We start from the raw sequence: 25,876 nt of genomic DNA, 5'->3' as shown, positions 1-25,876 counted from the left end.
GATCCCTTCTCTGACTTTCTCACCCTAGAATTACAAGGGGGGTCACACTCATGTCCTTTCTCTGCTTCCCCATCTTCTGAAACATGGTCTGTTTCCAAACTCCACCCCTGTTGTTGCATGTCATGTTTCATTGAACAAATAAACCAAAATCAGTGGGCATTTGGATTTACCTGGTCATTTCCTTTCAAAAACTGAGCTACTACCAGCCTTTTCTAGGGAAAACAGGTTTTGTTCTGAGTCTGGGAGGCAAAGAAACCACTGTTAAGATTTGCTTGTTGGACAAGCTGGTAATGATGCTTGTCAATCATACTTTCAAAATTTCCCTAAAAGCTACACATACTCCTTAACATTCATCAGATTTATCTTACAAGATAAAAAAAAAGTTATTGATAAGACAGAATATTGTATAGTACTACATAACTTTGGAAATGGACTTTGGGGCTTTAAAAAGGATCAGGACTTTCTTTAAGCTCCCAAATTTTCTTTCAGAAGTGAAAAATCACTTAGTGTGATTCTTTAGCTTCCGTGAATGGTCACGCACACCTTCTGCCTCCTGTTATTTGACTGGAACTTATCACTTCTCTGACCTCTCATTTTCCTAAACCATTGCTTCCCTGAGGCAACCCTCCATCTGCTAAAACAGAGCACAGAGCCCAGGGAGTCAACCTCCAAACCAGTTGGACCTGTTTTGCAGTCAGCTTTTGTATAACACAGGGATAGAAGCTACTGCGTCACTTTTATATTGTTTTTATCTGAAACATCACTGCATCCACTGTATCATAACCACAGAGGCAAGGACAGCATGCCAGAACAGAAACGAAGGTGGAATCAGTCCCCAGGGATTTCCAGAAAGCATGGCGGCTCTTGTATTGCTCCAATGTATAAAAGGTTCCTAGAATAAGTGGCTCCGAAGGCATTCTTTTTATTTCATAATGTAACTAATATTATCATAGAGAACGACTTGTTCCAATGCACAGGCAAGGTACATTCCTACACATTGAATCATTTTTAAAGTTATTAATCTGACTCAGTTATTTCCAAGCAAACTCCAATTGTGTCATCACCTTAATCTAGTGGCAATCAAACTTCCTTCAAAGAAACATCTGGGTCCTGCTTCTGTTCAAGATCTAGTACTGAGCACATTCTTCCAACAGTATGGCCCCTAAAAGAGGGCTATACATTCAGAACACTCTATCACATTTTCAAAGTGTTTGAGGACAGTAAATAAGATTGAGATAAAAATACATCCTCAGTCCAGCCACACCTGGAATCTGTGTTGATGTCTGTGGCCAGTGTCACCTCAGGAGGCCTTAGAAACCATATGAGATGAAATCAGAGGACTCTGTTGAGCTGGCCCCACCCTTCAGTGCCTTGAGAAAGTTGGCCTTGCCTCTAGCTGGCCACTACAATAAGAGAACTGGCCTTTTCACTTGGGAGAGAGGGCCCCCACCCCTCACTACAGATTAGGATGAACCTACTCTGAGGGCTTACATGTAGGGGAGCTGACTCTCCTTCCCCCACCCAAGGCAGGAGGCCCCCTTGGCTCCATCTGACCTGCCTGGCTAATACCCAGGCCCACAACTGGGCCTTGGGTTGACTCACCCTACTATCTGATCCATCTAGGTTTTACTGGAGCTCATAAAGAGATTGATCCTGTAGAATGATACCCACAAGATATCCACAATGTGGGGTGGCCATGGAATACCATAGAGGAGCTCTGGTGAGAATCCAGTGAGGATGGTATACCAAAAACCAGAGGCCTTGAACCATACTCATTGCAATGAACATTCACCAGTCAAGCTGATGGGACAAAGGGGTATACTATATGACACACAGAAGCCTCCAACGTCACTAAGATAGATAAAGAAGAGAGGGAGAGGCAGGAGAGACGGAGAAGAGTTTTTTTCTGTTCCTGGTATGGTTTATTGGTTTTTGTTTTGTTTTATTTTGTTTGTTTGTTTGTTTTTTTGTCTATTTTTGTTCTTACTTTTGTCTGCTTGCTTGATAACCTTGTTTTTTTTAGTGGAGGATGGGGGTGCAGCAGGAATGGGGGGTGCAGCAGGAATGGGGGTGCAGCAGGAATGGGGGGTGCAGCAGGAATGGTGGCACAGCAGGAATGGGGGCATTTAGGAGACCAGGAAGTAAACAGAAGTGGGGTACATGATATAAAACTTCAAGGGTTCAATAAAATTTTTTTAAAAAATTAAATCCTAATTCTGTTCTCATTCTATCTCAACCACTAAATAATCATTCCACTAGACACTAATGAATATAGCTCCCAACCGATTCCCTAGAGACAAGCTATAGACTATAAACCCTAACCAAACAGTCCTGTAAGACACTTCAGACTCTGATTAGAGGTGGAGGCAGCTGATTCCACTGACCCTGTGGCTTTTGTGTTCCCTAATGCTGACCCTCTGGATTGACCTAAGTCTCATACAAATACTTTTACTGTGAGTCAACAGAGCTAAGTCGCCCAGTGCAGAGTCTCAGACAGAAAAAAAGCAGTGCTCCTTTGTAAATCTATATCTTTATTACATGCTGTCACCAGCCTGTGGCCATTACCTCTTTCTTGTTCCCTTGGCCTTTCTTTAGCAACTAACCCAAAACCTTCCATTTCCATGCTATTAACTTGTTTTAAAAAAGATGCCTTTGGTTTTTGTCTACTTTTGTGAGTCCATTGTTTCCTTTGTTGCCTCTTCTTGTATTAATCACATTTGGTTCATAAACATCCATAAGCTCATAAACTAAAGGTGAGTTACATAGAATGGGCTCCACTCATCTTAATCAGGCTTAACCATATAAGCTAGCAAAACAGGTTGACCAGAAGGAGCTCTTCATAGTTCTGTACCCACCTGTCAATTGACTTACGTTTTGTGCATGATAGCTGGAGAACTCTAAGAGCAGAAAGCATATACCAACTTATAAATACTTGTCTCTACTCTTACCACATTTGCTACTATACTATTGAGCAAAACAAATCAACTCATCCTGATTGCGGTAGCTGTCAGAGAGGCAGGAGATTGCTTAAGAGTGTTGACATATATTACACAACCCAAAATGGGATTTTACCAAAATGTACAGATCATTCTTCCTCAGATGACTACAAATATTGCTAAAGATTTGATCTTTTCCTCCTTTCTCTCTTTGGGGGCCTTTAATCTATGGATCCTTATTTATAAATGCTACAGCACTATGTGATTTATAAATTTCTGTGACATGTGACAGAACTAACTTGCCCCTTTGTCTGAATATTTTTGTGTCTATTTTTCTTCTAGATATTTCCATTGAGATATTTTATTATGACTTGAAAATTGTCATGTCAAAGGAGGGGAGAGTAATATAATTATATCTAAATTGAAAACATATTTTTAAAAAGTAAAAAAAAAATGCTGTCCCCAAAATGAAATTACTGTAGGAAGTGAATATTTCATTTAATGTTTTAAAATGACAGTTCCATTCTAGCCCCTTTCTCTTTTTCTTATCGAACTTAGCTCCACCTCTACCACTCACAAGATAAGACAACTCTAGAATCTATTTAATTTTAGTCTCAATTTTCCAGTCCTACAAACAGTGATATGAAAACTTGCCAGACAGAGCTATCATGTAAGAATTAAATTGGTTTTGTATGTGCTTACTACTTTGAAGATGCACAAAAATGTTTGTATGTCCTTTACTCTCAAGTCCTACATTGGCCCACAGCATTGCTCACCTCTCTACGCTTTTATTTTATTCGGCCCTAGAAATCAAAATTAAGTCCTAATAGAATCCTGTTGAGCAGTTTACTTGACTTCTTCCTCCACATTTACGAATGGTTACAATGAAAACACCTACCTCATGAGAATGTTCTGTGACAAAAGACAATGTCAGCTAAGTTATGTGTATTTGGGGTTAGACAATGGTAACCCTTCTCAAATGACAGTCATTATAACTTCTTGCTCTACTAGCATTAAATACAAAAATATAGGAAAAATAGATTATGAATCCTTTCAATAAAGAATTCCTTCTAGAAAGATTGTGTGAGTTGAGCCTTCAAAGAAAGGTCTGATTTTCTCCAACTCACAACTGATCTCTTCAACCTGTACCTATTCACCCATGTATTGCTTTCTTCATTAAACAGTAAACAATTATTTTTCATATATGCATGACATGACAGTTTGTGCTACTCCTACAGCATAAATCATCATCTGTCTATCCCAAGAAACTAAAAAGAAGCCCCCATGTGCAGAAACTGGCTCAGCACTTAAGGCTAGGTCTTGGTGTTTCCTATTAAACATAAACAGTCTCTTAGGTCATAAACATCAGACAAGATCACTTTATGATCATGACAGATCATGATAATCAAGGCCAAACCACCATAATACCATATGTGAGCATCCACAAAAGCATATACATTCTCTAATGACAAAAACAACCAGGTATTCATCTAGCCTGGCTCACTCAGGTGACTGCTGCTTCTTTGCCAATTGCGCCTTCAGTCTTCTAATAGTCTTGCTTCCTCAATATTTACTGATGTTCAACTATATGTGCATCTCTACTTCCAGGCAGAGTCTAATCCAGAGCAAAGCCTCTCTTCCCTACACCTCCCCAGAACTGCACTCTCAAATATCACAGCCTTTTCTAATGCTCTATTTCTGAGAAGATCCTATCTTCTCTGTGCCATGTTCCTTCTCTGCAAATCGCTACAGTTGTGCTCCTGGAGAGCTTTTGTTAAAAAAACATTAGCACAACATTCTCTACATATTCCTATGACTTCCTAAGACTGCAAAATTCTCCGCAGAGGAAGCACTGTCTCAATAATTTTTAAAGCATCCATGATAGAGACTTTTAATACACTAAGCACACAAGCAAAACGTTTGTTGAGTCCCTAGAAATAATTTCTTTCAATGATCAGATGTGGTGCAGAGACTGAGGAGAAAGAATTTTAATCACAGCACTCAGAACTACCACAGCCCCACCTCCCTCCCCTGAGATGATTCCTGAGCAGCAGTGGGGGAAAAAACAGTAGTGTTGGTCTCATGGCATAGTATCTCAATGTGTTATAATTAAAATTCAGAAATGTGAGACCAGAATATCATTATAATGACCTGATATCTGTCAATAATACTGCTTCATCAGAAGAACTATATAAGATTCCTATGAACCATTCAAATCAAGCTGCCAGTGACCTATGCAACATTTTTGTTGGTGGAAATATTTTTCAATAAGATTCTAAATTCCTTTCAAATTACTATGTGCGTGAAGTTGAGAAGTTCCTAGTAATTGCATTTCTTGAATTATTCTTTTCATTTTACCCTCAAAAAGGCAGAGGAATCGTGAAAAATTCTCATTAAAACTTTCCCAAAACTTGAAGGCTTTATAAACCATCATATGAATTATAAAAATACATATAAACATTAAAGACTTTGACATGCTAATTAACTCAATTTTTAAATACGAAAACATCTTAGTGAAAAAGCATCTCTGTAGAAAAAACATGACATAACAGAAAGATCTTACACCAAGGTAGTATCTGAATTGAACTAAATAAGCAATAACGTGGGGAATAGAGGTCACATGGTCTATATTTGCATCTATGCATTTTTGAAAAATTCTGATGTTCCATTAATCTTCAAAGAAACAGCCACATAAACTAATACTAAAGTTGCAGGCTTTGGAAAATAGCTTGAAGGAGCCCTGAAACACCATTACAGCTGCTATTAATCTGCATAACTACCTTCCCTGGAGAAAGAAGCTCAGTGTTTTCAGTGCTAAGAAGTGCTAAGGACCCCATTAAAAATGGAAATCAGAGAGAAGGCTGTAGAGAAAGTAGCAGCTAATTAGCAAGGAAATTAGCAAAAAGAAGCTAGAATTATTTTGTTTGGTAATGTTTAGAATGTAACAGTCAAACTCTATTAATATCCACTGCAGTCAACTTTCAGCACATATAAGCTGAAAATATTTCATAAACATACTAATTTGAAATTATATATGTTGACTATAAAAACTGAAATTACAAGCCTGGCCCACAATATTAATTTTGCAAATTAGGTTTTGGCTTGCTTCCCATTTTTAAGCTCTGCCCAGTAATTGATTTACTTTGAATATAACCAGGGTATAGTTTAGAGTATGTGTATATGACTTTTAAACGCCATCTCCATGAGCGTTATCATTTTTCTTGGCTTCATATTCACTCTGTGTTATAAAAAAAAATACTCTGTCACTTCTGGGGATAGAGTATAGCAATATATTCTTTTGGAGTTTGGAGATTATGGTACGATGACTGTGACTCTAACAAAAAATTAAGTTATGAGCAACTCACAGAGACGATGCATAATGACTAATACCATTAATATAGATCCCCTAAAAAAGTTTTTCTTTAAAAAAAGGAACTCAGGCCGGGTGGTGGTGGCGCACGCCTTTAATATCCCAGCACTCGGGAGGCAGAGGCAGGCGGATCTCTGGGAGTTGGAGGTCAGCCTGGTCTACAAGAGCTAGTTCCGGGACGGGCACCAAAGCTACAGAGAAACCCTGTCTCAAAAAACCAAAAAAAAAAAAAAAAAAAAGGAACTCAAAGAGTTCAGTCTATTAGCTGCTTTTTTAAACACACCTGAGAACGACAGTAGTTTTGCACTGAATTTCTCATTTACCCAGCTACTCTTATTACACATACACTAAGCTCAGGACAGAGGCAAGACAATGACTCTACTTCTTACCACCCGTGTACCCAGTTTACAGTTCTGCAGAAAACAAAGTTTCCATAATGACAAAGGATGCTAAAACCTGTAAGCAGAAAGTCTTAGTGTATTCCAGAAGCTAGAGTAGGACTAAGAGGGAGAGACCAACGGTAAGTTCTACCACATCAGGTAATGAAGAGGAAAGGGAGTTACAGGAAAACCAAATGGAATAGTCTGTTGGAATAGTCTATCCAAAGACCAAACCTCAGGTGAAGGACAGTAGTCTAGGTCTCCAGTGTAGGGCTAAGGCTGTAGAAAAAGGATATTATAAACATAACCTAAAATGGTGCTATACTATACAATTGATGTGGGGGGAAAGTTGCCAAGTAAATAATACATAACATTTATTAAACCCTTACAATGGAGTGGCTCTTTACACTGAATCTTTTTGAACAGTATCATGTAATAGAATAAATCTTGAGGAAAAGGTGCCATTACTAGTTCCATGTTCTATTGTTGTAATATGAGCGGCAGGGCTAGGTCCCCGGCACCCGGCCGCCCGCATGGCTTATGCCCCGAAATAATTACATGGAAACTGTATTTTTTTAATCACTGCCTGGCCCATTAGTTTCGGCCTCTTATTGGCTAGCTTTTACATATTGATCTAACCCATTTCTAATATTTTGTGTAGTACCACGAGCTGGCTTACCAGGGAGAATCTTAACCTGTGTCTGTCTGGAGTGGGAGAATCATGGCGACTCACTGACTCGGCTTCCCTCTCCCAGCATTCTGTTCCGTTTACTCCGCCCACCTAATTTTTGTCCTATCAAAGGGGCCAAGGCAGTTTCTTTATTACTTAACCAATGAAACAACAGATAGAAAGATGACCCACCTCCATCATTTCCCCTTTTTCTGTTTAAACAAAAAAGAAAGGCATTCATTCAGTCGCCATGATTGTCTCACTCCAGACAGACGCAGGTTAAGATCTTTCCTGGTAAGCCAGCTCGTGGTACTACACAAAATATTAGAAATGGGTTAGATCAATATATAAAAGCTAGCCAATAAGAGGCTAAAACTAATGGGCCAGGCAGTGATTAAAAGAATACAGTTTCCGTGTAATTATTTCGGGGCATAAGCTAGCCATGTGGGCGACTGGGTGCCGGGGACGCAGCTCTGCCGCTCTTATTACAACATTCTATATGAGAAAGTGAGATGGGGTGTCAATAATTTGCCCAGAGTTCCACAGGTAAGTGATAGCAGCCAGATGAAATCCAGATCCTGTGTCATAAAGCATGTAAGAGTGTAGATGAAAAAGAACAACCAGTATTATATTCCCATTAAATTTCCATTCCATCAATGCTTGAGCGTCACTCAGGTATTCACTGAAAGAACTGAAGTATTGCTCTAAGTTACTGTAACACTGGAAGTTGGATGATCTAAAAGGAATCTTTTCATTCAGTTGAGGCAAATTATTGTTTGATTTTCTTTTCTTGGTAGTCACAAGACAAACCAAAAAGCACAAGTGAAAGTTAGCTTCTATCTTAAAGTGCACAAAGTTGGGTACAATGACATGTTAGCCTTTTATTTGTTAAAAAAAAAAATCCCAAAACACAACACATCAACAAAAGCAATCTAAACTCTAAAATGAACTCATCTGGGGAAAAAAAAAGCTATCTGGGGGTCCGCTAAACTATTGTAATCAAAAAACAAATTCAATAAAGGTGAAATTTAAGTTCTGCCCTTTAAGACTCCTCTTCAGTATTGGTAGTTTGGGATTTATCTCATACACATAGAATTTCTCCACTGTCTGTAATCTGTTGAAAATCTGAAAAGAGAAAAATCAGTACTTTCTCTAGAAAGAAATTTGTCCTGAATGAAATACTCTAAGTGAAATTTCCAAAGCATTATCAATTGTACTACTTTTTGTAGAAAAGATAACTTCCAGCTCAACTTAGTGATTCCAAACCATGATTGATCAAGGCTTCTCAAAGGTGTAATGAGATGTATGGAATGAAGTCTTTCCTCTGTTAATTATTTAAGACCCTATTAACTCGATTTTTAACTGTAATTTCAATGTAGTTTAATTGATACTGCTCCTTATTACTTCATTATGCCTCTGTGGGTTTTTTTTTAATTTGGAGCGTGCCTAATCAAGAACATTTCTCATAGTTTTAGATATTTAGCCATCCTTCCAATACTGTTAAAACCAGTAATTGCCATTTTCCTTAGAGTGATGGCAATTATATAAACATTTATTCTATAAAATAATACAGATACATTTATATTCTATAAAATAATAGACTTAATATAAACAGTTTGTGAACATGAATGTAGTACAAAGTTAACATGAAAAATAATGTTAATGATGAGATAAAATTCTGATAAGCTAATTTCTTCAGCTACAGATTTATTATACTCTTGATTCCAACCACAGCAAAAAGCAGATAATAACAAAGAATTCGAAGAAGAGGAAGAGTATGAATCTATAGGTAATACAATTGTCAAGTGATGTATAGTCCCAACTGATTTCATGATGTCTAACTCTTCATTTGTCTGACTTATGGTGTTAGATTCTTATCTTTGATCAAACACACATTATTTCCTAGATAACCATATGTGTATTTAAGATGTATTTCACTTTCATGAATAGAATCGTTTTAGTTGATTTCTGGAATTATAATATTTAAATATGTTTTATCTTGGGGAAAAACTATAAATCCATTATTTTCATCTCTACACATAAACATTTAATATTCCTTGAGAATAACCACAAAAGAAAAGAAAGAACCTACACAAAGAAAAACTGGATGATTGACTGCCCATGGGGATTTTCTAGTGACTTAACTACTCAGTAGAGGTAAAATCTATTATGCCAGTGTAGTTTACAAATATTTTGAAGCTCTTTCTTCATTCATTTATTAATAAACTTTTTATTTTGAAACTACAGTGCTTATTCTTCAACTAATATAATTTTCAAAACTTGGCTTTATATCCCAGCTGAGAAATTGACTGACACCTAGGTTGAAAATGACTGAGATCACTGAGGTTATTGATAATCTCTAAATTCAATAATATTTGATGCACCAAACAGTAAAGCCTGACTCTGTTCTAAAATGACATGAGACAATTTTTGAAAATATCAATTTTATTTCTCCAGGCTACTATCTTCAATCCAGACAATGGCAATGACCTTGAATTGTATAATATTTTAAAAGAACTCTCATTTAACACTTTAAAAGGATTACAAGAAGAAATAGATACCCTAAAAGGACAGGGGAAAGTTCCATTATATTGGGCTGGAAAGATGGCTCAGCCATTAAAGGCTAGGCTCACAACCAAAAATATTTTCATACTTCAAAACATTTTAATATTTTTATCCTGTAAGCCTCAATTGCTAATAATCGAGAATTACGATACTGGACCGGAGAGATGACTCATTGCTCTTCCAGAGGACCAGGGTTCCACACCCAGCACCTACATGGCAGCTCACAACCGTCTGTAATTCCAATTCCAGAGGATCCCATGCCCTTTTCTGATTGATAAAGCTCATACTGGACTTGCATACAATGCAGGCAAAACACTCATCAGCATTACAAATAAGCATTATTTGTCATAGCCAGAACCTGGAAACAACCTAAATGTCCCTCGACTGAACAATGGATAAAGAAAATGTGCTACATTTACACAATGAAGTACTACACAGCAGAAAAAAATAATGGCATCTTGAAATTTGCATGCAAATGGACAGATCTAGAAAACATCATATTTAGTGAGGTAACCTAGACCCAGAAAGACAAATATAATATGTACTCACTCATAAGTGGCCTTTAGGCATGAAGCAAAGAAAAACCAGTCTACAAGTCATAACCCCAGGGAACATAGACAACAAAGAGGACATGGATCTAATCTACACGTAGAAAAAGACAGGCTATCCTGAGTAAATTGGGAAAATGGAGATCATGGGAGAGGGTAAAAGGGAGGGAGGATGAAAGGGGAGCAGAGAAAAATATATAGCTTAATGAAAGAAATAAAAATTAATAAATATTAAAAAGCTACAAATCCTGAATCTTGCTGTATTTTTCAAGGTAGACTCTAAAATAGTATGTAGACAACAAAAAAAAGGAGAGGAGGAGGAATGGAGGGAAAAGGGGAGGGAGGGATGGACAAAGGAAAAGAATGTACCTTTTTAAGGAGAGAAGCAAAGTAAAGGGCAAAGTTTCCCAAACAACGGTTTGCTTCTTGTCCAAGAGGTACAGGACTCTCCTGTACTGGTGGTACCCTCAGCACTCCGTATGCACCAAAGTCAGCCTTCATCGAGCTTAGGGGGCAGAGAGAAACTTCATACCCTTTAGAGTTTGGCTCATAAGTGCCAAGACACTAAAGAACATAAAGCCAAGTTATATGGCTCACAAAGCAAGTCACCGATTCTCTGACTGCTGATTCATTCTCCTAGCTAATTGGATAGTCACGAAATGCAGCAGTTGATTCTTAGGTAAGAACACACACACACACAAATATGTGACAAAAGAATGGGTTTTAATTTTAAAATAAATAACACTCAGAAGTTACTGTGAGGGTTTGATTTTTGTTTGTTTGTTTTGTTGCTGTTGACTTTGTTGTTGGCAGTACCCATGGGACCCAGGCAAGCATGAGGATCTAAGTTCCATCCCCAGTACCTGTGTGAAAAATGGTAGCACTGAATTGTAACCCAAGTGTTCAGGAGGCAGAGGAGGCAGCTCCTTGGCACTTACTGGACTGCTAGCATAGCCTATTTGGTGAATCTCAGATCACTGTAGGATCTGTCTTAAAAACCAAGTATACAGTAGCTGAGGACATAGAAGTTGTCTTCTGGCCTCTATATACAGATGTATACATGCACATCACACAGTATGCATACACAAGCACACAAGAAAAAAAACATTTTGGTCATTTCATGCTTTTGTAGGTTCCAAACCAACAGCAAGTTCACCCCAGTGCTGTGGACCTCAGATACAGCAATATAGCCCAAGTTGGGGTATAGTAGGAAAAAACACTCACATGGTGAAAGCAGAGGAGGCATAGACTAAGGTCCCCACAGTCTTGGGGGACACAGTTCCGGTGACCTAACCTCCTAGCAGCGCTCCCCTCCCCAGGACCAAGCCTTTAATACATAGTAATCAGTATATTAGCTATCTTTAAAAACACCAAATAATATCTTCTAAAGGAGCTCTGAGTAAGAAAACCTTAAGCATAAAGTTTCTGATGGATTCTGGATTGAAAATGTTGAAGAAAAACACTCATCTATAAGAGGATGTAGGAATGAATTCAAATTGAAGAAAATATAAATATAAGGGTTCTTCACAGAAGCAAAATTCCTTAAGGACTGGGTCATCATCACTTAATGTAAGATACTCAGGGAACTTGAAGCATGTCCAAGTACAGTAATAATCCATCAGCACAGCAGTTCATTTTAACAATAGTGTGGTTCTTGTGACATCTCTCCTACCAGGTATCAAAAAAAAAAAAAAATGGGGGTGGATTTCAGCCAACTAAAACCTTCAATTGATTTGCCCTAGTAGTAATAACAGCAGAAGTACTTACATTGTTTTCCTGCTGATAAAGGTCAAGATAAAGACATAAACAAGTAAATACTAATATGTTGAACTAAGTAATTAGAAATTCAAGGAATCCTCTTACACTGGCTTCCCATAACCTATTCTTATCACTTCAGTGAATCCAGGCAACAATCTCTTCAGGTCTATTTATTTAACTCGAACAGCCACATTAACTGTTTTACAGTCTTCAAAGGGAAAACTGGAAGATGGGCTGCAAATCTCAATGAAACTATTTAAATTTTTAGATGATTCCTTTGATAATAAAGCACTGTATGAGTCTCTTGAACATCCTCATTCTAAAACCTGCTAAATTAAAATTACTTTTGGTGGTGGAATGGAAGCACTTTTGGCAACCTGTAGAAATTCAGCCACGAGATGGCAAGAAACCAGGGATCTAAGTGAAACTTCTGTGTGTGTCTAGAAAGAAACAAGTATCCTATCCTGGCAGAGGCAGCACAGCAGCACCTGCCAACATCCTGTTACCACTGAAGAGGGTGGGAGGAAACACTCTGGAGACCTGAGTTGGCCGTGATGGTAGCACAGTTGACAACCAACTCCAAGAGTTGGTCTTGAGTTAAGTGGAAAGTGGAAAAGAGTGCTCTTGGCTACAAACCATCCCTGTGAATCATGCCAGTGAGTTGAAAAAGAACCACGATACTTCATACAGCTGCTTTGGTTTGTATTCATAGGCAGACAATTTAAATTAGTCCAGACACTGTGTCCAGTCTTTTAACCAGGGTACATTCCCTTTGGGGCGGCTCATCTTCTTACAGTGCCCTAGCTGGCAGCATTTGTAATCTAATAAGGATTAATGTAGCTAATGTACCACATGAAAGTACATAAGAACTTTCATTCATACACAGTCACGAAATGAGGGAGTCTAGGCCGCCCCAGAGACCTTACAGAGGAATCCCTAAACTGCAATGAGTCTAATATGCTTAAACAGTAGTATGTCATGAATTCAAGGCACTAAATATTAACATCAAAGTGTTTGTTCTGATAATGTTACACTGAATATAAAATATGTATAATGCCTGACACAGAAACAAAGTAGCAGGAAAGGCATGTAACTAAGCATTTAGTGGGTTAGAAAAAGATACCTGGTATGCTTCAGATATTACTCAGTTTCATGAGAAATTAGTTGGGAGAAAATCTAGACTACCACAGAAAATAAGAGTTTGCTCAGGTCTTTCTGTTTCGTTTTTTCTTCCTTCCTTCCTTCCTTCCTTCCTTCCTTCCTTCCTTCCTTCCTTTCTTTCTTTCTTTCTTTCTTTCTTTTTTTCTTTCTCTTGAAGCAAGGTTCTTAGGCTGGCCCTGTAGTCACTGTGTAGCTCGAACTGCTCTCAAACATGTAGCAATCCTCCTGTCTCAGTCCCCTGAGTTGCTGAGATTACAGGGGTGCATCACCATGCCCAGCTAGGCATCTTATCATTTGTTAATTTACAGTTCTACCCACCAAAAGTCTATGTCAATTAATAGCTAGTTAGGCATAAATTATAGCCTTCTTAATTTTAAAGGTTCTTGATGTTGGTAAAAAAAAAAAATCTCAACAATCACTAAGCCATTCTTCTTTTGGAATATCCAGTTTGGAAACCACAGCAGCCAATGGCTGTCCCAGCCATCCTGTTTTCTGCAACAATAAGAGATGTGCAGCTCAAAAAGAAGCAAAAACTATGTGGAAATGGGAATGAATATGACCAAATTGCACATGTAATTCTCTCAAAGAATTAATAAAGATTTTATATAAAAATAATAATAAAAGCAATCAGAAAGAAAAATCCCCAGATAAGAATATGAGAGGATTTCCAGTGACCTCCCCTGTAAGGATCCATCTCTACCATGAGCCCATTTCCTGAATTAGATTTCATTGTAACTCCTCACCAAGATTGGATCTCCTCAACATGCTTCCTAGTCCTCTAGAGTCTATATACCCATGTCAAGATTATACTCTATCCACTTTCTAGCCAAACACCAAGCACACTGACAGCTATGCCTGCTGTTTGAAAGGGTGGATGGATGGATGACTGTGGCTTAATAAATTCATAAATCATTCTTCGTTTTTGGCCCATGGCTTCTGAAGGTTTTCATCTATCCTGGGAAAGTAGGTACGGTGACTAAGCTCAGGTGGAAAGAACTGGTTATATTATGGTGGAGCAGTAAACACAGAGAGAGTTAGAGAGTAAAGTTTGGGCACACTCTTCAAAGGCATGTCCTAATGATGGACTTCCATCATCTAGGCACAGCCTCTGAAAGCTTCTAGACTTCAAAAGCATCGCCACCTGCTGGAGAAAAGATTCAAAACCTGAGTCTGCGGGGTATAGGGTGTATTTCAGATTTAGACCATAAGATATGGTAATCAGGTTTATTCAGGAACCGGTTGAAATCCATTTTTACAAGGCCAGATAATTGTTTAACCATTACAATCAGAGATCAATAACTGGAACTAAGTCCGCTCATCATCAAGCCCCCCCCTAATTAAGTTATTTTTTTTTTCAGGATGAAATCTTTATCTACTGTTCTGAAGAAATATTTCCGTGACTTTTCTTTTTAAAATGTGTTGTCTATACCTGGCCAGCTTTTAATCCTAACAACCAAAATCTATCATACTATGAAAAGTACACCTAAGGATCCAGGAATTCCAAACTAGTACTGCGCAGTTGTGTTATCCTCTGGGTAAGTTAGCCCACTTGTGAGCCTACCAGAATGGAAATGGCTGTGGTTAGCTGTAAGGTCTGTAGTATTAGTCTGGAATGATTGGAAATTTAACACTAAACCAGAAGCCTCAAATTTTAGATTTAAAACTAGGTGTAGGGGAGATTATGGTTCTCCGTGAATTAAAATATCATTCTATTTAAAGTGAGGCAGAGTGGGAGTATTAAATGGTCCGTAGATGTGCACACCGTAATCAAAGTTGTATTAACAGTGATCACCACATGCCTGGTTCTCTGTCGCTTCTTGAAAAAAGGCATGTTTCAATTAGTGGCTTCTGACCAGTACTTCCCCCACATGGGACCAATCTGTGGATGAGGGGTCAGTGGACAGGTAAGAGGGAGCACTCAGTATCCAGCCCCCGGAGATTCAAGAAACAAAATGTGGTCAGTGCTACTCACGGCTCTGCCTGGAGACTCCGGTCCTCTGCCACGTAGTTGGAAGGAATGTAGCCCTGCAGCTGCTGTCCCAAGCCGGTTCCCTTCTTCTCCAAATGTCTGGCCAACCACCAGCCTTCATGCGAAGTGTCCAAAACTTGGAGTTTGTCGCCAGCGCGGAAGCTCAGGTCCTCTGCGGTACGGGCTTGGTAGTCAAACAGAGCCACAAAGTAGTGGCCATGGCTCCTCTGGGGCTCCTGTGACCTGGGAGCCTCTGGGGGACAGCAGGCCCCTGGATTCTCAATCACCACTGACTTGTCTGCCTCGTGGGACCAGCAGGGGAGAAGGCGCTGCATGTATGCCCGCAGCCTCACACAGATGCTGCCCATGGTGCCCGGGCTGGAAGTAGGGGAGAGGGACAACCTCTCCCCACAGGCTGTCCAGATTCACGGTCTTCCTCCGAGACCAAGCAGTTTCCAGATCAGCCGCCACTCACCATACTGTGCAGAGCAGATAGAGTCCCGCTTCAGATCTCTCCCGCAGATCTGGGTTTGGCTAAGACAGACTCACAGCTGACTTTCTGTTTGTAGCAGCTGCCCTGGGGCAAAATCAAGAGGGGACTTCTGGGCAGGAGGTCCAGTGGGAAGGTACTTCTTCCTGACCGCTTAGGTACCCCACAATAAATAAAATAGAAGGGGGTCGATTTAAGCAGACATCTGAGAACAAAGAACAGCCACCTTTCCCTCTGTCCCAAGAAAAAGTTAGCAAGAGATTGCTACTAACTCGGGGCCAAACCTCCCGACCTGGCCTGCTCCAGCTGCTCTCACCCAGCCTCAACCCTGCAGCTGCACCGGCGCTGCTCTCCCTGGAGCTTTCCTTTTTGCTAATGAATAACCAGGCCGTGGAGGTTATCGCCTTTAACATCCTGAGCTGGACAGACTGTAATAATTCCTCCTAACTTCCTGGTTTCTTTTTGTCTGATCTAAAAGGAACTCCCAGGCCAGCTTTACCCTCCCTCCTCCCACACCTAGGATAGACCAGCCCCCTAACCAGGGAACCAGACTCTTAAAGCAGCCGAAACCCAACTCTAAAGAACTGGGCTAGTCTGGGCGGCTCTCTCTCTCGGTGTCTTGCTATAAACCCTACACAGAATGAAGGTCAGAGATTTATTTCCCCATAAATATGTGCAGGACTGTTTTGATACTGGTAGAGAAAATTAAAAAAAGAGAAAACTGGATGTTTAGGTATTTGTTGCCAAACAAGGAGCAATTGGGAAAGAGCCATTGAGTCCATGTCATTTTTTTTTAATCACTGGGAATAGATTTTAATAGCCTCAATCATTTCTGAAAAAGTAGAAAAGCAGCTGGGTAAAATGCTGAGAACCCGAAAGGCTACTTTTTCCCACAGAAACATCTCATTCCCCATCCTTTAGGTAGCTATTTCTGTGGCCCGTGCTCCCAAACACACACGCAGACTAGGTGGCTGACTAATGAGGGCATTTGTGAAGATTGTGTCTGTTGGAAGTTGGACCGCGGGTCCATAAGAATTCTGACTCCGTTGGTGGTAGTTGTGGCAGGACCTCAGAACAACTGAGGCCGGGATTGCCTTAACCAAACTGGGCCTGCCCTACTTCTCCTGGTTCAGGGCTGCTGCCTCCCTAGAAGTCAAGAGCAACTGTGCAAACTATCTACATAGACTTTGGGCTGATGGACAGCGTCGCAAAATTTCTCACCGTGTGTCATTGTTTGAAAATAAAACTTTTTTTGTTGTTTTGTGCAAGGTGTTTTTTTTTTTTTTTTTTTTTTTTGGTATTTTTCTAATCAAGAATGTATTTCCAGGACACTAAGTTGTATCAATTAGCAGGAAAAAATTAGTAAAATCTGAATAGGAAAGACACAGTGAACCAGCATTTTCTTTCAGGGAGAAGATACCACACTTCAACTTAAGAAAAAACCTTTACAGTCCAGGTCTTTTATTTCTTTTTGTACATCAGGCCATGAATTCGTAGGGAATGGGCTCCAGCAGCTCAGGCTCCTTCCCGTTAGTCCTCACAAAGTGTGCTTCTCTGGGTGGAGCAGGCTGGCGCTTCAGCTGAACCCAGGTGCCCTTCTCTTTGGCTTCCTTTTTCTTCTGGTCGTTCTCCTTCACCCGCTTCAGGAAGCTGTCTCTGCTCTTCGAGTGCTTGATGTGTTCAATCCGCACATTAATTCTCTTGGCAAGAATCTTGCCCTTAACTTGCTTGTTTACAATGATGCCCACAGCATGCTGGGTGACATTGTAGACTCTTCCGGTTTTGCCATGGTAACATTTATGGGGCATTCCTTTTTGAACAGTGCCCATTCCCTTGATGTCTACAATATCGCCCTTCTTGTAGATTCGCATGTACGTGGCCAAAGGAACAACTCCATGTTTCCTAAAGGGCCTAGAGAACATATAACGAGTGCCCCTCCTCTTTCCCTTTGTGTTTGTCATTTTGGCGAGTTACTGAAAGATGGCTACCGCGGCCGAAAGCTGCAAGGTGTTTTTTAAAATTCTTTCTGGAACCTGGAAACAACCACCTAGATGCCCATTAACTGAAGATTGAATAAAGAAAATTTACACATTGGAGTATTACTCAGCAGAAAAAATGACATCATAAAATTTGCAGGCAAATGGATAGAACTAGAAAAAAATCATCCTGAGTGAGGTAACTCAGACTCAGAAAGACAAACATGGTACTCACTTATACCATGGATATAAGTGGATATTAGCTATAAAGTACAGGATAACCAGACTACAATCCACAGCCTTAGAGAAGCTAGGTAACATGGAAGGCCCAAAGACAAACACATCAATGTCCCTGGAAAGGGGAACTAGAAGAGATCTCTTATGTAAACTGGGGTATGCAGGTACGGGAACACGAGGGATCAGCTTGGGAGGGTTGAGGACTGGACAGATGGGGAGAATAATGAAAGAGATATCTTGATGGGGGAGTCATTTGGAGGTTAGGACAGAAACCTGGTGCCAGGGAAACTCCCAGGAATCCACAAGGATGACCCCAGTTAAGACTCCTAGCAATAATGGAGAGGGCGCCTGAACTGGCCTTCTCCTGTAATCAGATTGGTGACTATCCTAATTGTCATCAGAAAGCATTCATCCAGTAACTGATGGAAGCAGATGCATAGATCCACAGCACTGGGCTGAGCTCTTGCAGTCCAGTTGAAGAGAGTGAGGAGGGATTGTATGAGCCAAGGTCAAGATCATGATGCAGAACCCATAGAGACAGCTGATCTGAGCTCATGGGAGCTACTGACTCTGGATCAACAGCTAGGGAGCCTGCATGGGACCAACCTAGGCCCTCTGCCTGTGTGCGACAGTTGTGCAGTGTTTGGGGGGCTCCTAGCAGTGGGATCAGGACCTGTCCCTGACTCTTGAGCTGACATTTTGGAACCTATTCCCCATTCTGAGATGCCTTGCCCAGTCTTGACGCAGTGGGAGAAGGGGAGCTAGGTCCTGCCTCAACTTGATGTGTCATGCCCTGTTGACTTCCCTGGAAGACCTGCCCCTTTCTGAATGGAGACAGAGAAGGAGTGGATGTATATGTTGTGGGGGAGAGGTAGAAGGGAGGTGTGAGGAGGGAACCTGAGGAAAGGTGGGAGAGGAAACTGTGATTGGTATGTAAAATATGAAAGAAAAATTTAACAAAAAAATTATTTAAATTCTTACTTGGGATTTGGAAAGTGCTTAGTAATTGACAATCTTTGGCTTCAACCCACCAATACACCTCAAAAATGTCTCTGCTGAAACAATCATTCAACATAGTCACAGGGTCTTGAACATGGCTAACCTAGTCCTAAGACAATCTCAAAACTCCTGTTCCTCATCAACTAGCACTCAGGTGGCAAAGGCAGGCAGATCTCTGTGAGTCTTCGAGGCCAGCCTGGTCTACATAGTGAGTTCCAGGACAGCCAGAACCATGTAGAGAGATCCTGTCTAAATAAGAAAGTAAATAAAGTATCCAACTCAAATATATATATTAAAAAAAAAGCAAACTAGAAAAAAACAAACAAAAAAAAAAAAAAAACAGAGAAGTATGGTATCAGTCCCATATACTGTTACTTATTCCAAAGCCAGGTTTTAGTGAACAGAACATCTTGTATAGAGTAGAGGTAACATTTTGCTGGAACAGAAAAACCACAGGTAGGGCTGCAAAGACGACCTGATGGGTAAGATGCTAGCTACCTGAACAGGAGAACCTGTATTTAGATCCTAGCACCCACGTAAAAACAGCAGGTATGATTACAACCTTGTAACCCCAGTGCTTGGGAGACAGAGGCAGGAGGCAGCTGCCAGCCTCTCTCCAAGTACAGTGAGAAACCATGACCGAAGGCAAGAAGATAGAGAATGAAAGAGTAGGATACCCAATGCCCTCCTCGCACATGTACCCACATATATAGGCACCATCATGTCACACACACACACACACACACACACACACAGAGACAGAAGTCAAATCCTGGGCTATATTTCCTTTTATCCTAATAGCATGAGACCTAAAGTAGAATGCACATAAAATTCCATATTTTATACAGAAATGAAAATAAATACCAATAAATCATAACAAATATTCTGTGCCAAACACTATGAACAGTGATGGTGTGGTATTCTCTTAATGCCTTTAAAGAAGGCTGCAGAATAAAAGTCTTTCAGGGGACATCTACATGATCTAGAGACAGGAAAGGGTTTGAAGGGTCCACCAAGCAGAGGTGGTGTAAACCCAGCTAAAAGAGGGTTCAAGATTCCAAACCTTTTGCTATTCTAAATGAAAATATGACCTCGCTGTGACTAGGTCAAAACATTGTAGAAAAAGACAAAGCAAGAAGCAGTGTGGCACAACCACTGAGCAGCTGAATCCAACTGAAAAGGCACCAACCGTCCAAGAGAGAGCAGGGGCCTGAGAGGCTGAGCCCAGTGTGCAAAATTTTTCTCATGTCCACAACGCAGGTGCTCTCCCAGGCACCCAAGCTTGAAGCCTAGCTGGAGGCTTTTACTCACTCTGCTGGTTCCTTCCAACTAGTTCAATCACCTACGTCTACTCAGCCTTCCTTTACATTTATTCAACAGACCTTTTTTTTAACGCCATATAAGGACAGTTGGTCACTGACAAGAAAATAGAATCTTCTCCTCTGCATTGCTCCAGAGGTGTCTTAACTGCCCTCCCTTTGCCCAGTTTATTCTTATCTCCAGCTTGCCTTCCGCCCTGAGATGAATGGCATTTACAGTTAGAGGGGTCTTTATCGTAGTGGCAACGACCGTAGGAACACAAAGAGTTGCATCAGTGTTGAAGGGTTTCTATGTATGGAAAACCATACTAGGAATGCTACAAATGGTTTGACATTTCAAGAGCAGTGTCTATGAAGAAGGTACGTGTTATTCTTCTGTTTCGTGATGAAATTGAGGCTCCAAGAGCTTAGGTAGCTTGTCCAAAGGCCCAGAGCCACCAAGTGGTTGAACTAGGAGTTGCAGTCATAGCAGACTCAAAATGAAAATCCTCAGCTTTGCAAACTCAAATAATTAAACATTTTTAAAAAATAAATCTGATGCCACTGTTCAAGGCTGAGTTTTCCAAGAGCCTCCAGAATACTTGGAATGAAACCTAAATTCTGAAGCATGACACACAAAGTCCTGGTAACTGGTACTTCACGGTCCCTCACTCTTGTGCAAAAGACCTGTCACTCAGTTCCCAAAACTACCAGTTACCAGTCAGCCACCGCTAAGGACAGAATCCATCTTCCCCACTACACTGCAGCGTCCCTTCTTCTTACTCCACTGACGGCTGCCTTGCCATTTCTGCATGTTGGCTACATAGTAGAGTAGTGCTTTGTACACCTCTGAAGCCTGGCGCAAACTTCTACTCTTGGAGCCACTCTTGCTTCCCTTATTGTTCGCTTTTCTCGGGAGTACAGAACCGGATTCTTTGAACCTTTGGGGTTCCCTGAACTTTGGTGCCTCGGATGGTAGCCAGAATGTAAGTAGAAGATAATAAGTATTCATGAATGGCTTAGTTAACAAAGACAGAATGTGAGAGACAGAGATGAGGGGAGGACAGGGCAGAGAAGGTAAGGAAAGAAAGAAGAGGAAGTGCGGGAGAGAGAGGAAGGCAAAAGGGTTGAATGGGTTGAAGGTAAGACTACCCTTAAAAAATACCCACACAGAGTGAAAGTCTAAATGGGAAAAAATGGCCTCAAGTGCAGAGTGCAAAGAGGTTTTACGTCAGGAGCTTTTCAAGTCCTTATTGCTTTATTGAACCAGATGCCCAGACCAGCAATCCTTGCTCTGGTCACTGTCCCTTCTTATCCCTGTACCAAACTTCCAGAATACATCAGTGATATCACTCTCTTGCACAATAACCTTCAGCAGATCCTCCTTGCCGGAAAATATGTCTTAGAATCAAAGCTGAGGACTGCACGCCTTATCCGGGCATTATCAGACAGGGCCTTTCACCATCCCATTCCACTGCGGCCTTGTATTAGCCTTCCAGCTCAATCAAATTGCTTTATTGAGGCTCCAACTAAGCTGTGTATGTTCCCACATCTGGTTCTGTCTCCTCTGACATCCTTTTGCTCAGCATCCCTTCTCCTCCCAAAAGATTCTGGCCTGCATTTCAAAGTCTGAATGAAATTCCTATTACCTCCTCTAGGCCTTCCTCTGTGCCTCCCTGCCAAAAACAATTTCCCTTCCTCTAAGAGTTTTCTAGCTCTGTACTCTCTGCTCTTGGTACCCATGACCTTAAGTGAATTTACCCCTCCTCCTGTATCTGGTTTTCAGAGTGCTAGGACATCAAATCCCACTGCTGTTCAGTTTTACTTGAGGCTTCAGTTCTCATCGCTCATTTCCGCACCAGCTGGTCAGCATGTCGGTTCCTTTCAGTCTCTCAGGGCGCTGATCTGCTGGGCTCGGTGGAGTCCACCTTCCCTGCTGATCTCATCACTGAAATGCACTGGTATTCGCAGTCTGGCTGATGCCATTTCCTTTGCTCCCATTAAAAACAATAGTGAAATATCACCTGGCTAGCACATGGCCTTTCCTCCAGGGACAGGCATTTCTACTGCTTACTATGTCCATTTTCTTTCTTTACCGACAATGACACCTTTTAAAGAGCAATAGCTATAGGATACATTTTCTTTAAAGACTCCTCAAAGTCATAAGTGACTGAAGGAAAAATAAGTATGGCTCCTTAGGTGAGAAAGTCTCTTACGGGAGTGGACTCAGATGGACAACCTATTCCTTTCTTCCTCACCGGTCTCTTTCTTTCTGTGTAGAACTCAGTTGATATGAGTTATAATTGAAAAAAAAAAGACTCCTGGTCAAGAGAATAAAATCTCTGGCCTGGGTGGGTGGGGACCAGACATTGCAGATGGGCTGAGTCAATTGCTTTGACTGAGGGACCACTCCTAAGACAGGATCACTCTAAGAAATGCTAAAGTGGTAGTTAAATAGCTAAAGAATAACTAGTTGGTTAACTACTCCTATTCTCCCCCACAGAATCACTGCTCCTAGCAAGCAACTGGGAGACAAACAGGGAGAGCTGCCATAACTAGATAATAAAGACAGTCTATCTCCAAGATGGCTACCTTCCTCTTTTCCAAGATGGCTTCTTCCTCAGCCTCCAGACCTAAAGTAAAAGCCTTGTAGCCTTAAAGAAAGGACTGGGGAATTATTTTTTTCTTCCACCCATATGGATCTCCAGCTGATGGACCCACCTGACTGGCGGCTCACTGTCAGACTGAGACATGTTTACACAACAGTTGTGTTCCAGTCAGCCCCCTGTCTTTGTTCAAATTAACCAGCCCTTAATGGGGAAGAAAGACCCTGCAAAAACTTTTACAACCCCATCCCTCAAGGAAAGGCTGGATTTGGAGCCATCTTTGTCCCCATGTATTTGCTGTGTGTATTTATATATTTTCTCACTTCTAATTAAAGTCTTTCTTCAACAGCTGCTTCTGTCTGCTATGTTAGAGAATGTCCCCAACCTTTTCCTGCTGTTTAATTCTTGAACTGGCTGAGAAAACAAACCCTATCAAGACCCATAAGTGGTGACATTAGTGCAAAAGCTTATCATCCACTAACTCATAATTGTTTAACTTTCTTTTCTTTTATGTCTTTTCTAAGGAAATTTTTCTTAACATTTAGGCTCCCCACCCCCTGACATTTTGGATTTCTTCATCCTTCTCTAAAGCCCCACCACCACCAACAACAACAACGTGTGGCTGGTCTCCATGCCATATTCCATGCCATATTAAATAGCATGGCTTTGTCCTTCTTTCTTTCACCCTCTCTTCCAAAAGCAGCTGCTGAGGTCTATAGTTTATCCGACCTGAGTTCTTTCTTTTAAACACTAATGAAATTTTCATTGAACTTACATGAATCTATTCTTAAATTCTCTCATTAATAAAACTAAGAACCCTAAGAGGGGACACTAATTTCTTCTGGATCAATTGCAGACTACAATAAGATATAACGAACCATTTGGTCACCTTAAAAAATTGAACCAGCAATTGGAGGGTAGTGATGTATAGATTAAATTGCAGAATTTAGAAGGCAGAAACAAGAGAATCTGGAGTTTAAGTCCAGCCTCAGCTACCCAGTGAGTTCAAGACCAGCTTGGCCTACTTAAAACCTTATCTCAGAACACACACACACTCAGAGAGAGAGAGAGAGAGAGAGACTAATAAAGTATCAAAGAAATCTATGCTACTAATGCCTAGGAATATCTATATTCAAGCTTCTTTACAATATTAAGCAAAATCATCTTCTATCACCGTAAAAAATATTTATTCTAAAATTTTGGTACGCAATAAGACCCATCTTACCTGTTTTTGACGACAGAAGACATGCCTAGATCTTGTACCTATGTTCTTAATCCCCTTGTGAAGTTGATTTCATCAAATAGCTCTCATCATTCTTAAAACACTGCAGTCAATTTCAAGTCTATTGATCAATAAAAAAGAATATATACAAAGGAAAAATAAATAAAACAAAATGAGGAGTTGAGGGGAAATGTTTAAAACCCTTTTCCAGCTGAAGCAATCACCCCAACTCTCTCTGCCTTTTATCTTTGGGGAACCCTGAGCATTCCCTTCCAGACTTCTTTGAAGCTCTTTGAATGAAATTCGATTTCACCTCAGGCATTGAGGTAAACTCACATAATACTGCAAGTAGCATGCCACTAGCCAACATCTGTCCTCAGTCTCCTTCCTGTAGCTGACCCTCGCTAGCTGATAAAAGCAGATGCTTGAAGCTTCACGGAAAGCTTAAAGCCGTCTTTGTTTGCTGCATGACCTGCCACACAGGTGTGCATTACCTCCCTGTTTCTCTGTGCCGAAATGCTTTGTTGGGGCTTGTCTTCCTCTGATACACACTGGACACACATGCAGTTTGCATTTCCACTTTCATTTCTGATGTTTCTCACAGCTACATTTCTGTCTGCACTGACCTGCTGTGGTTCCTACCCATTAAGCCATAGCTTGTGTAATAGGATCTAACCTTCTAGATTATCACACAAGTGCACCTCAAGTTGAAGTTCAGCAGATTCAAAGTAACCCTGGTTATCATTCTTTCAAATACTTCATTGTCATGTCCTCTGCCTTGGAGAACAGCATTCTAAACGTCCGCCTTAAGAAGCATTCTGAATGAAGGCAGAAGACTTGAGACTTGGCATCACTCAGCAGTTCAATGCTCCAGTTTGCTTCTAGATAATACTCATAATAATGCTTTGGGTTGAAACCTGCAGAGTTCCAGGGGATGCTCCATCTGTTTCTTCTTATCTTACCAGCTCCTTGTTTAATTGTTTTCTGTGGGTCTAGACATCAGTCTGGCACCAGAATCTGTTAGAATGAGCTGAAAGGTGTGAAATATGTTATGGAAAGGTCAAATTATATTCAGAAAAAAAATATGATGGCGATGGAGAGAAAGTATAGCCTTAGTATTCTAAGCACATAAGAACTTATTTCAAAATTCGTCCTTGTATTCTTGATCATAGGGTATAATACCCAGACTAGAAAAAGATCTGATGTATCTGAGTGACATTTGGATTTAAGGGAAAGCAGTAATTGCTGGGAACCAACATGGGCTGAAAAAGGAAAGAAGGATGCCAAATTAAACTTAATTAATTTTTCCACGCAGAAGTTCTATTATATAGAGCATGTTTAATGATGAGAGCACTCGGGAGATATGAAAATTAAATGCTATTTTTGCCATAACTGCTTCTATCTAACCAGCTAACCATTGAAGGGCATGAATTTTTAGGTAGTTTAGCAGTCCAGAGCTCTCCTGTCCATAACCATAACCATGGTATCTTTCGTGGTCAGTGACAACACTTGACAATCAATACTCAACCAGCACTTGGTACAAATGTAGTCTGTGCTTTTATACTCTGAGCCTGTATTACTTAAAGTTTCTATTGCTGTGAAGAGACACCATGATCACAGTAACTCTTACAAAGGAAAGCATTTCATTGAGACTGGTTAACAATTTCAGAGGTTTAGTCCATTATTTCATG

At 40.5% G+C, this 25,876-nt stretch overlaps 2 protein-coding genes across 2 annotated transcripts in view; both read right to left on the bottom strand.

Annotated features, from left to right (window-relative positions):
- The window catches only part of Frk (fyn related Src family tyrosine kinase), a 98,955-nt gene extending 83,223 nt beyond the window's left edge, over nucleotides 1-15,732 (bottom strand). Inside the window, exon 1 of the mRNA XM_057762185.1 lies at nucleotides 15,361-15,732. Within this exon, the coding sequence (XP_057618168.1) occupies nucleotides 15,361-15,725 (365 nt within the window). The 5' untranslated portion in view covers nucleotides 15,726-15,732. The remainder of the gene's footprint in view (nucleotides 1-15,360) is intronic.
- Nucleotides 15,733-17,272: 1,540 nt separating this feature from the next.
- LOC130869975 (60S ribosomal protein L21) lies at nucleotides 17,273-17,841 on the bottom strand. The gene has a single exon (XM_057762506.1). It carries the CDS (start codon nucleotides 17,806-17,808, stop codon nucleotides 17,326-17,328), a length of 483 nt encoding a protein of 160 aa, XP_057618489.1. The 5' UTR covers nucleotides 17,809-17,841; the 3' UTR covers nucleotides 17,273-17,325.
- Between the last annotated feature and the right edge of the window lie 8,035 nt (nucleotides 17,842-25,876).

This window comes from Chionomys nivalis, chromosome 2 (genome assembly GCF_950005125.1).
Source record: "Chionomys nivalis chromosome 2, mChiNiv1.1, whole genome shotgun sequence".
NCBI lineage: Eukaryota > Metazoa > Chordata > Mammalia > Rodentia > Cricetidae > Chionomys > Chionomys nivalis.
This window is presented reverse-complemented; position numbering and strand designations above follow the sequence as displayed.

Coding starts and splice junctions, on each gene's coding strand:
- LOC130869975 (XM_057762506.1), bottom strand. CDS start 17,808: ATGACAAACACAAAGGGAAAGAGGAGGGGCACTCGTTATATGTTCTCT.